General features: G+C 52.4%; 1 protein-coding gene across 3 annotated transcripts in view; it reads left to right on the forward strand.

Annotated features, from left to right (window-relative positions):
- The window catches only part of NFATC2 (nuclear factor of activated T cells 2), a 138,384-nt gene that overhangs the window by 73,698 nt on the left and 52,269 nt on the right, over window positions 1-12,417 (forward strand). For all 3 annotated transcript variants that reach the window (XM_039230007.1, XM_039230009.1, XM_039230008.1), the window contains exon 6: window positions 5,557-5,697. In XM_039230007.1, the coding sequence (XP_039085938.1) occupies window positions 5,557-5,697 (141 nt within the window). The remainder of the gene's footprint in view (window positions 1-5,556; window positions 5,698-12,417) is intronic.

Genomic DNA, 12,417 nt, shown 5'->3' on the forward strand with positions numbered 1-12,417 from the left:
TTCGGGCAGACCCGCAGGACCCCACGCCAGTGAGAATTTCCCCTCTGCGCTTAACCGCCCCCCGCCAGTCACTGCTGCTGGTAAAGGCAAACACCGAAACTGGTTAAGCCAACAGTGCCCTGTTGATTCAGAGCTCGTAAAACACAGGAGCCCCAAGCCCCTTTATGAAGTGCCAGGATCTGGGGGCAGGGGGGAGGCCTGGGGTGAGGGCCACCTAGAAGCTTAAGCTGGAGCAGGGAGTCTCGACTTCACCCACCAGTGAGGGCCAGTCCCCCAAGATGGCTTTAAAATGGTGCCCCTGGCCTGGGTGGAACAGCTCAGGGTAACTGGTTTGGATGGCTTAGCTTCTCTAGCGGTTGAAGGGCTGAATGAGATTCGGGGAGGTGGGGGCTGGGGGGGTGGGTCCGGGCTTCCTGAGGGCCCTCCCACAGGCCCTGGATGGTGTCGGTCCAATTAGCAGCCAGGGGTGTGAGAGGTTGCATCAGAGAGAGAGGAAGAAGTGGACCCCAGGAGGGTAATTTTGGTTGCTGTTTGCCTCTCCTCAGTTCCTCTTTCAGAGGCTAATTGGACTGGTTTGCTTTGCTTCTGGGCTCTCTGAGGATGCAGGGGCCTTCCCTGGAGGAGGTCCCCTGCCCGGATGTGGCCTCGTAAGTGTCGGAGTTGGCTCTCAAACAAATGTGGGTACCAAGTCACCTGGAAAGATTGTTCACATGCAAATTCTAGGAGATTTGGGTGCAGTGGAGTGAGGGGCTGGCCTGAGCATCTGCATGTGGACTGAGTGCCTCCTCCAAGCAGGTGGCCTGGGAGCCTCACTTTGAGAAAGCCTGGCAGTCAAGGTTGGGAAGTCCAGCTAACGGTCTGGATCCACCCAGACCAACAGCGCCCAGAGCACGAGCCGTGGGAACACGCGGGGACGTGGTCAGCACACATTCGGTGAAATCCTGCCTCTAGGGCAGCAACCCTGAGCCAGTGCCTGGCGCGTGGGAAGTCCTCAAGAAACTATGGGGTTTCGTGTCCATGATCTTGCTGGCTGAAAGTTACCGAGGCAAATACGCTTCGTGTGCATTCTCCCGTGGGAGCCTCGAGACGGCCTGGGAGATGGGTCCGTGAACAGTTGCATTTTACAGATGGGGAACCAGGTTTAGAGAAGCCCACGCAAGGATCACTTGAGCCACGACCCAGGGCTGCCCAGTGCCCAGGCTCGCACCCAAGTCGGGGCTGCCCCTGGATGGAGTGGAGCACCTAGCATCTGTTTCTCAGTCTCGAAAGTGTTGTGAACCGTGTCTTCCTCAGTGCCTGATAGGGCCGTCACTTAAGGGTCTGTAAAGATAACAGGTGACAAAATATTTTGAAAGCAGATAAGCACGAAAGAACAGGCATGTTGAAAGTTAATGGTGCTAAAGAAAATTTTCTTGCATGGTTAGTGTGTGCTGGGCAGTGGCTGAGTGCTTTTGTTTTATAGTAGATTTTTTTTTTTTTATTGTGGTAAAGCACACATAACACAGTATACCGTTTGACCCACGGTAAGGTGGACAGTTCTGGGGCACGGAGAACATTCACGATGTGGCATTCCCACCATCGCCACTGTCTACTTAGAGAGCTCATGCATCACCCCACAAAGAAAGCCCATTCTCATGGGCAGTTACTCCCCAGATCTGGCCACCCCCTCTATGTTCCATCTCCATGAATTCCCTTATTCTGAGCATTTTGTATACGTGGGATTGTAGAGCAGTTGTCGTTTTGTGTCTGGCTCCTTTGATTTAGCGTAACGTTTTGAAGGTTCCTCCACGGTGTAAGCCTGTGTCCCTGCTTAAGGCTGAATCGCCCTTCTGAATGGGCATACCACATTTCAGCCATCCATTCACCCACTGATGGATATCCGGGTTACTGATGTTTGGTATTTTCCCAGGTCTGTACTGACTGCATCCTTGTTTATGTGCAGTATGTTATCTGGTACTCTGTAGCAGACCCACATGGGCAGGTGCTGCTCGGAGGCATCTGTGACCCAGAGAGGTGAAGTGACTTGCCCAGGGTCACCCAGCAGGGAGATGGCAGGAGGCAAACACTTGAAGCCATGGCTTTCTGACCCCAGAGCCCAAGCAGCAGGAAGCCAGAAATCTCCTTTGGTTCCTAGGGTCCTGCATTGCCCAGTCACGATGGTTCTGCAGAGCAAACCTGGGGGCCTGTTGCAATCATTAAGGATTCTTTTTTTTTTTTTTTTTAAAGGAATCTATGCTGGGGTCCTCCTCTCAGACCATTGAAGTCAGTGGTTCTTATCCAGGGGCAATTTGGGGCCCCTACTTCCCAGTGGCCATCCAGCTCGCTCTCTCGAGGTGGATGCTGTTGTCGCAGGGGAGGGTGAAGCTGGCCCCCAGCGGGGGCCCTGGGATGCCACTAAGCCACTCCCGCAGGGCACACAGCCCCGCAGCAGACACGGGTCCAGCCCCCATGTCAGTAGTGCCCAGTTAGGGCCCGGGTGTCTGGATTTTCTAAACTTCCTGGCTCGTTCTAATGCACCCCTAGAGCTAAGAGTGCCTCTCACGCTTGGTTAGTGCATGACGATCATGTGGGTTCCTTGTCACACTGCAGAGCTGGGTTTAGGAGGTGTGGGGTGGGGCCCGCAGTTCTGCGTTCCTAACAAGCTCGCTGTGATGCTGACCTTCCCGCTCGGGGTTCAGGACCACAGAGGAGGCAAGAGAAAGTTCCCGAGCTGGGCTGGGTCTCGTGGTCTCCTCTCTTTAAGCTTGTGCTTACAAAGAGTGTTTTCCTTCATATAAGGAGAAGGGTGGGAAACACAGATGTGGCAGAGGGAGAAAAAGTTGGCTGATGGAAACCGCAAGGCTCTGCAGGGAGAAGCAGCCTGTTGTGTCCACAGCAATGCTCAGTGATTCACGGAGCGGCCATCCGGGCCAGCCTCCCGCCCAGAGTCCCAGCCACGGCCGGCCCCTGGGCCAGCCTGCCCAGGAGTGATGACTCAGGCTTTCCACCTGCAGAATGGGAGGGATGGCTCTTGCCACCCTCCACCCCCTCACCCATTTCTGGGGCCTGGAGCCTCCAGCTGCCCCCCAAACTCATCAAAGGCAGATCTTAAAAGTCGGGACCTGTTTTTCCAGGCGATGCAACTGGTGTTTTCACTGCTCGTAAATCTCCATTTGTGGCAGCTCAATTAGGAAGTCCTATGAAACTCCTAGACTGAAAGAAGGGATTAATGACCCGGCCCATGTGGGAGAAATTAGCAGTTTTTGCAGAGAGGCCTCTTTACCGTTTGCTCGGAACTGGCAGCCCCCGGGCTCGGCACTGGCTGGCGGGTCCCTGGGCTGAGCCGGGGACCGGCTAAAGCCGACAGGATCATAGTGAGTCACTGGGTTGCACATTCAAGGTGAAGTGTCTGGGAGCCTCCGGCGGGTCCACAGTAGACTCCTGAAACGCTGCCAAGTGCATGGCAGCTCATGAAGGAGCACGTTGCGGGATGGTGGTGGGGGGTTGGGGGTGTCCTCGGCCACCTGGAGGGCCAGGCCGGCCAGGAGGGAAGGGTTAGGTTTGGGCCTCCAGGCCTCATGTGCTGCTGCCTGCTGCGGCTCCCGGATGGGGAGGTCCTCGGGCCCCTGGCACGGAGAGGGCTGGCCCTCCGCCCAGTTCTCGGGCTTGGCAGGAAGGCCGGGAGCCTGGGCTGACTCACCAGGGGAGGGCCGGCCTCCTCAGCCCACGCTGCTAAGGCGAGGCCTGAACAGATGGGTCCGTCTTGCTGACTAGGACTTGTTTCTCATTCTGTGTGGGGAAGGGGTCTGGAGCTCGTCTTCATTCTTTCCTGCAGCCTTCATTCCAGAAGAATCAGTGACCGGCTAGAGTGACTGAGGACCAGACCATCTTCTGAGGATTCAGATCTAAGAGCCTTAACCACACGCCATTGGCCAAGGGCTGATCTGACTTCTCTTACTTAGCTTTAGTTTTCTCCCCAGGCAAACGTGAATCCGGTTAATACTTCCTCCCTCAGAAAGTAGCTGCCAGCATTCAGGTGTGTTGTTGTGATGCAGCACTCAGCACAGGCCTGTCCTGTTTCTCCATCTCTCATTCACTGTAGTCACAGATGAGGGTCTGGGTATAGAGAGACTGACGTGTGTCTATGTGCATATTAAGGTATATTGAGATATATCCATATATAAGTGCGTCCATCTATCCGGCCGTCCTTACATTTGTCCCTCTACCCATCCATCCATCTGTCCCTTCATACACCTATCCATCCATCTGTCCATCCATCCATCTGTCCCTTCATACACCCATCCATCCATCCGTCCATCCATCGATCTGACCATCTGTCCATCCATCCGTCCCTTCATACACCCATCCATCCATCTGTCCATCCATCGATCTGACCATCTGTCCATCCATCCGTCCCTTCATACACCCATCCATCCATCTGTCCATCCATCCATCCATCCATCCATCTGTCCCTTCATACACCCACCCATCCGTCCATCCATCCATCCATCCATCTGTCCCTTCATACACCCATCCATCCGTCCATCCATCTGTCCATTCGTCCATTCATATACCCATCCATCCATGTGTCCATCTATTCATACACCCATCCATCTGTCTATCCATCCATCCATCCATCCATCCTTCCGTCCATTCGTCCCTAGCACCTCCTATGAAGTCCAAGACACTGTTCCTGGCCTGGGGCTTACAGCAGCACCGAGCTCCCTCTGGGGGCTTACATTCTAGTGTAGGGAGATTTGAAAGACAGGCGACCCAATAAAACAAGGTAATGCAATATAAAGAGGAAGGGGGAGGGGAGAGACACAGACAGACGGGGTGGGTGCTGCTGTTTTACCTTCAGGGTGGGAGGGTGGGGGTAAGGAAGCCTCTCTGAGGAAGGAATATCTGAGGAGACACCTGCGAGGAGTTAGGAAAGAAGCCACGTAGATAATCAAGAGGAACTTTCCAAGAGAGAGGGACCAGAAAGTCCAAGTGTTCAAAGATAGGTGTGTGGAGTGTGTTTGAGAGACACTGAGAACTTTCTAGAAGTATGGCTAGAACACAGCAGGGTGGGGGGATCCTAGAAACCGAGGTCAGAGAGGTGGGGGGGGGAGATTACGATGTCTTGAGGACTGAGTTCAGGGCTGCCAGTGAATTGCCCAGAGACTACGTCTAAACCCTGCCGGACCCGGGTCCCTTCAGGCGAGCGTCTGCTGACATCAGGGGCACAGGAGAGAGTCCACTCTGGAAGAGGGACGCCCTTAGGAAAGAGTTGATTTGCCCTTTTATATGTGATAAAGATCAAATCCCATTCATCTCCTCCCTGTAAGGACAGACACCTGTCCCTTGACTTGTGGAAACAAGATGTGCTGTTAGAAGATTGTCGCGGGTAACGTAGGGCACTTGGACAGGGGCGTGGCGTTTCCGGGCTTAGCAGTTGTGGGGGCCGATGGCTCCACGCCTGTGATGACAGCAGGTGACAAAGGCGGGCAGGGCGTGTCCGGTCGCTGTGAAGTCGGCCCCTGCTGCGCACATGTCTCCTGCCGTTGCGCTGACCTCCTTTCCTCCCGCCCTCAGCCCAGCGGTCTGCCCACGAGCTGCCCATGGTGGAGACCCAGGACGTCGACAGCTGCCTGGTCTACGGGGGCCAGCAGATGATCCTCACCGGACAGAACTTCACGGCCGAGTCCAAAGTCGTGTTTACCGAGAAGACCACAGGTCAGGGGGCTTTCCGGGCTCTTTCGTTGTCACTGGCACCACGCAAACCACCATCCCTTTCTTCCAGACAGCGCTGATTCGGGGGAGGGACCCCGCTGGCCGGGGTTTATGTCATGCTCATTCTACTCCCCGCGAGAAGCTTCCCGGGCCTCCAGCGGTGGGGGTCTGCACGGCCCACTGCTGAGTGGCTCTGCCACAAGTGTTTTAGCTGCTCCTGGGTTCGTTCTTCGGATGACAAGGTGGACCCCCCGGCCCCAACTCATCTTGTTTTTTTTTATTTTTTAAAAAATGTTTGTTTGTTTAGAGACAGAGAGATAGAGCATGAGCAGGGGAGGGGCAGAGGCAGAGAGAGGGAGACACAGAATCGGAAGCAGCTCCAGCCTCCAGGCTGTCAGCACAGAGCCCGACGTGGGGCTCAAACTCACGAACTGTGAGATCATGACCTGAGCTGAAGTCGGCTGCTTAACTGACTGAGCCACCCAGGTGCTCCCTCTTTTTTCTTTTTTTTTTAACTATTTTTTCACATAGAGAGGCAAACCTTTTCAGCCTTAGGCTATTATCAGAAAAGGGGGCCGTCGCCCAGGGCAGGTAAGTTTGGGCGCTCTGTTCCTGGTTACGCTGGGTTCAGCTGCTGGCTCTGCTGCCCGTTCTGTGAGCTCAGGCAGGTTCTCTCCCCTCTCAGTGCCTTCATTCTCCTTCACGCAGAATGGTGGTAACAAGGGTTCTTAGGCCACAGGTTGTCATGAAGGCTAAAGAGGTTAATATGTGTCGAGTAGTTATAACTGAGGCAGCTTTATTGTAAGGCAACAAACATAAGCTACTTACATTTTTTTAAATTACAAATAGTGCTTCAATGAATCTTTTAACACTTGTAGGATGGTTAATTGGTCTTTGACACATGAGTGTTTGTCTGTCTTTGTGTCTGTAGGGTTTATTCCTAGAGTGGAGTTTTAGATAGTTGCTCTGAGAGCTTTATTATTATTTTTTTTAGTAGTTCATTGTCACGTTGGTTTCCGTATAACAGCCAGTGCTCATCCCCACAAGTGCCCTCCTCCATGCCCATCACCCCCTTCCCCTCCCCCCCGCCCCCATCAGCCCTCAGTTTGTTCTCAGCATTCAAGAGTCTCTCATGGTTTGCCTCCCTCCCTCTCCCCCACTATCTTTTCCCCTTCTTCTCCCCCCATGGTCCTCTGTTAAGTTTCTCCTGTTCCACTTATTAAGTGAAAACATACAGTATCTGTCCTTCTCTGCCTGACTTATTTCGCTCAGCATAACACCCTCAAGGTCCATCCATGTTGCTACACATGGCCAGATTTCATTCTTTCTCATTGCCATGTAGTGTTCCATCGTATAGATAAACCACATCTTCTTGATCCATTCATCTGTTGATGGACACTTAGGCTCTTTCCATGTTTGGGCTGTTGTTGAGAGTGCTGCTATGAACATTGGGGTCCATGTGCCCCTATGCATCAGCACTCCTGTATCCCTCGGGTAAATTCCTAGCAGTGCTATTGCTGGGTCCTAGGGGAGTTCTATTGTTAATTTTTTGAGGAACCTCCACACCGTTTTCCAGAGGGGCTTGAGAGCTTTAAATATATATTGCTAAATTAGCCTCCAGAAATGTACAAATTGTAACTTCATCAGTGCGATGTTAGTAATGGTTTCACCCTATCCCAGAAGTGCCATTTAAAAAAAAAAAATGTTGGAGAGAGAGCATGAGTGGGGGAGGGGCAGAGAGAAAGAGGAAGAGAGAGAATCGGAAGCAGGCCCCACACTGTCAGGGCAGAGCCCAGTGTGGGGCTTGAATTCATGAACCATGAGATCATGACTTGAGCCAGAACCAAGACTCGGACACTTAACCGACTGAGCCACCGAGGCGCCCCGCCATTTATTTATTTTTTTTTTAGTTAAAAAATATTTGTTGAATTGGTACTTCTCTTTACTTCACATTCCTTTGCTATGAGAGGTTTAATGTTTTTGTTATTGGTCACGTGTATTCTTTTTTCCATATATCATCTGTTAACATCATTTGCCAATGAGGACATGGTGAAAACAGAATGATCTAAAGAAGGATAAATCCCAAGTCGCACAATTATTTGAGTGCTCGCTTTGGCAGCACATATGCAGTTATTTGAGTGCTCACTGCGGCAGCACACATACAATTATTTGATGGTTGTGGGTGCTAGGCCAGTTTTTTTTTCTAATGGACATGATTTCAGTAAAAAGGGGGGTACTGGTATTTGTTTACGGCCCTTAGGATGATACAGAGACCATCGTAGGTAGGGTTGTCCAGTTGTGAGGACGGAGCACTGCACAAGGGCACCTCCTCTGGAGGCTGCTGTTCAAATGGGGTGCATCGTCTGTGTATTAATTACTAAGACCACTGCTGGTAGGAGGAAGTGGGAGTCTTGGGGGAGGGGTGTTTCTTCCCAGTTCACACAAAGCCCCCGTGGGGTGGGCTGGCTCTGTGACCGGGCACGACATAAGTAAGTCTGTGGCAGTGGGGGCCGGAGAGGGCTGGGTGGTTTGGAAGTGGTTTAAAGGGCACATGATCGGTCACTGTGGGTTTGAGGGGCGGCGGTGGCGCCTGAGGGGTTAGGGATGTGTGTCCAGGACGTTACTCACCTGTCCCCGTTTATTGGGCCTTAGGCTGCTTCCACCTCTGTGCTATTGTAAGTAACTCAGCCATGAGCATCCTCTGTGTTCTTTCCGCCCGTTAGGTCAGAGCTCATGCTCTTAAGCCCAAACCCAGCTCCACAATTTTCTAGCTGTGTGACCTTGGGCAGGTCACTTGTCTTCTCTGGGTAACACTTTCCTCATCTGTATGATGTGATGACACTCCTACTTCGTAGGGTGGTTTAACGATTAAGAATTTCTACATGGTAAGTGCTTATAAAATGCTTGGTATGGAGTAAGTACTCAATACACATTAACTGCCGCTATTTGTTACTGTTCTTACCCAGGGTTAAGGGCTATATATGGTGTAGCGGATTCATGGAGGCTTGCACGTTTCTGAGCATCTTGGGGGAGGCTTACTTTTCAGATGGTGGAACAGAGTAACACTCTGTCCTGCAGGAACTTGCCAGGCTTTTGTAAATCGGAGAGCAAACCAGTGTGGCTGGAATGTTTCACCAGGCGGGCAGAGCCAGCACAGAGTGGCTTCCCGGTGCCAGGCGGAGACATGGCCTTGGTTTGGGTGGCATATGGGGGAGGTGATAGGGAGTCATGGAGAGTTCTTCAGCAGCAGAGTGGCCTGAGATGCACACGACCAAGCTCACATTAGCTGCTCCGTACCTTCCGTGTGAGCAGACCGTCAGGTGGGCCTCTTGCTGGCTTGTGCAAGAAGCCTGCGGCCTCCCAGCCCCCTCTAAGCAGGGGGAAAATGCTAGTGATCTGCAGATGTCTCGTTATCCTTGCCCGGGTCTGCGGGGGGTGGGGGTGGGGTGGGGGAGGTGGCTTGGAGGCTGGGTTCTTCTTGGGCCCTTGTGGGGTTAGGGAGCAGTCAGCGTGCCTTGTCCTGGGAGCCCACGCACCTGAGCTGCTGCTCAGGTGCACCAGTTAAGTGTCTGTTGAACGGATGAACAGATGGCACTTGGTCTTTAGCTTGCTTTCTCTTGGTTTCAAAAGAAATCTCACAACTGACCTCATGGCAGGAGGAGAACTCGGTCTGTTCCAACTTTGAAAAGTCATGTGTTAATAAGGAGAAGAATCATAGCGGCTTCCTGGGATCTTAGACGTACTGTCTGGTCAAAGCCAGCACCCACAGGAGACAGTCCACGAAGCGTGCAGTGAGGGGACTCCCCCGCAGAGAACACCTGGCATTATCCTGACGTCCAGCCACCCTGGGCCTCTGTTTCCCGCTCTGTAAAATGAGGCACTAACGCCTCCTGCCACAGGGGTGTCCAGTGCATACAATGGTCAGTGTGCACGTAATGTGTTCGGAGCACTTGCCGAATGGTGGCTGTTGTTTTTATGGTCAGAATTCTCACTGCTCAGGCCATAGGGCAGCGTTGCCTGGATGGTGACAAGCAAAGGTCCTGAGGTTAGAGGGCCCAGGTTCTAGTCTGTGACCTACACTTAGTGGCTTCAGCGTCCTGGATAAGCCACGTCACCTCTCCGAGCCGGTGTTTCCTCTTCTGTGACATACAGATGATTTCCTTCTCTTGAGAGAAGAGAAGGTAAATAAGATGGTGGCACAGATTAGGCTCTTGGCATAGATCTCAGCACATGGTAAATGCTCATTAGATATTAGCTTTTACTATTATCCTTGTATTTCGGCTGTGGAAGAACAAAGATGAATAAAATTCAATCTCATGGAGCCAAGGGGCATTGAAAAACAACAAAAAGTAAAATAATGAACTAGATGCCAAGCCTATAAGCACTTGATGTACATTAACTAATTCGATTCCTTGTGACAACCCTACCAGCTAGCTACTCTTCGCCTAATTTTCCTAATGAGCTGAGCACAGAAAGGTTAAGTGACTCACTGAAGATCACACAGCTAGTAAATGGCAGGGGTAGGTATGACCCCAGGCAGCCTGGCTTAAGAGTCTGCACCCTTGACCATTAGCTCTTCTATTCAGAAGAAGCTTAGAACAAGGTTAATCTGCCTGAAGACCCTTCAGCTGCTTTGAACCACTGATTTGAACCATCGTGTGGTGAGATAGACCCTCCGATTCTGCAGTGGGTCACTGGGTTCGGAAGGATCCACGTAGGGCCCTTTCACGCCTGGCTTTAAAGCATCCTGGGTGAAGGCGGCTTCTGGATCGGTGCCAGCCGCCCCGCAGAGGGCCTGGAGACGCCCCTCAGCCCCCACAAAGTGGCGGGCTACCCCCAGGGGGGCGTCTGACGGACGGGGGGCTTGTCGTGCATTTGCAGGGAGCTGGTCCTGCTTATTGACCCCAAGCACTCGCCTGCTGGCCCGGGACTGCCTTCTGCAGGGGGATCCCTGTTGCTCAACTTCGTTTTTTCCAAAACGCATCCCCGTTCCCATCTCCATGGACAGCTTGGCCGGCGAGGGCGCTGCGGGGCGGGGCGGAGGGGAACGGCTGGAGTTTTCCAAGGAAGGGGAACCCCAGCTGCTGCTCACATTAAGGAAAGGTGACAGCCTCCCGCGCTAATCTTAGCCCCCGCATTGGGTCATCGGCACCACCAGCTCCAGTGTTCTTTTTATAGCCGCGAACTAAAATGGAATTGGCGGCTTCTTCTCCAGCAGGATGACAAATTGGAGAATGTTGGAACAACAGTAGGAGAGGGGCAGCGTGGTGCTGCTTAAGTTAGAAAAGCTCGGTGTTTTGGAAAATGGCGTCTTATTTATAGCAGCAGTAATAATAATGATTATATTATTTTTATTACTGTTTTTCATTATTTTCATCACTTCCAGGAGCCTGTATGACCTGGCCCTTGCCCGTCCCTCTGAATTCAGTTTTTTGGACTCTCTCCTTGCTCACTTGGCTGTAGCTACACCTGTCTTCAGTCTGTCCTCAAGCACCCCAGGCTCGTTTCTGCCTCAGGACCTTTGCTTTGGCCGTTCCCTCTTGGAATGCCCTTCTACCATTTCTGTATACGTGGCTGTGTCCTCCTGTGCCTTCAAGGCTCAGCACAGAGGGTCTTTCTCAATGAACCTCTCCTTGACCGTCCGCTCTGAAGGTGTTCATGAAGTGCCCCATGACCCTGTCCCCTTCTGTCCCACTGTCCTGCTTTGTTTCCTTGGTGGCACCTGTCACTGCTGAAATCATCTTGCTTATTCGTTTGTTATCTGGTCTCCCGCACTAGACCCTCAGCTCTTTGAGGGCAGGGACCTCCGTTTGCTCAGATACGGTTTGCTGCTGTATCCACAGCATCTAGAACAATCCCCAGCACATAGTAGGTGCCCACACATACTGTGGAATGGGTGTCATCTCCTTTAATTGTCACACCAGCCCCAAGGGGCAGGTGATGCTGTCCCCATTTACAGGTGAGGTAACTGAGGCTCGTAGGGGTCAAGACGCAGGTACCACGTCAGCCCTCAGCTGGCGACAGAGCTGGAGTCCCAAGTGCACTTGATCATGACCTCCCCCTGCCCCCTCTCCCATGGCCGGAGGAAGCTCTCTAGTCAAGTCCACGAGGACAGAGAGAAACCAAGCAGGATGATTAGGATCTTTCCTATTTACCATGCTCGGTACCTGCCTCAGAGCCTCCATGTATTCTCTGAAATTTAAAAAAATGTGCAGTAACCTTGCAGGCAAAGTTCACGTGGAGAAGTCCAGGCTGTTCGTGACTCCAGCTGGTGACCCTGGCCCTCGGCCACCGGGGCCTCAGGCGGAGTTGGGGGTCCCAGCAAAACATTGCAAAACAGGAAAAAATCTAAGGACACAAAAATAAAAGTGATGTGGCAGCGGAAACCGGGTTGCCATGGCTTTGAGCGACTCGCCGCTTCTGGGTGGGATCCAATGTTTTGGAAGGTTCCTCCACATGACACAGGGTTTTGGAATTTTTCAGCTGGTAAATCTTTCTTCATTCAGGCCCCCGGCCCCGGCCAAGTAGCTCCCTGGCTCTCTGTGTCCTGCGGGGGCGTCCCTGGAACCCTGCCTGCCTCGGATTACTCAGCTTTGAGACTTAGATTGTTTGAAGAGAGCTTGTGTTTTGTTTTGCTGGACGATTTTCTTGGAACAGTCTGATGGCAGAGGCCCCCATCACCTGTTGAGAGGGCAAATTGATTTTTTCGAAAGAAGGCGTGGG

The sequence above is a fragment of the Hyaena hyaena genome, unplaced genomic scaffold (assembly GCF_003009895.1).
Source record: "Hyaena hyaena isolate Hyena2069 unplaced genomic scaffold, ASM300989v1 scaffold_42, whole genome shotgun sequence".
In the NCBI taxonomy this organism is placed as follows: Eukaryota; Metazoa; Chordata; class Mammalia; order Carnivora; family Hyaenidae; genus Hyaena; species Hyaena hyaena.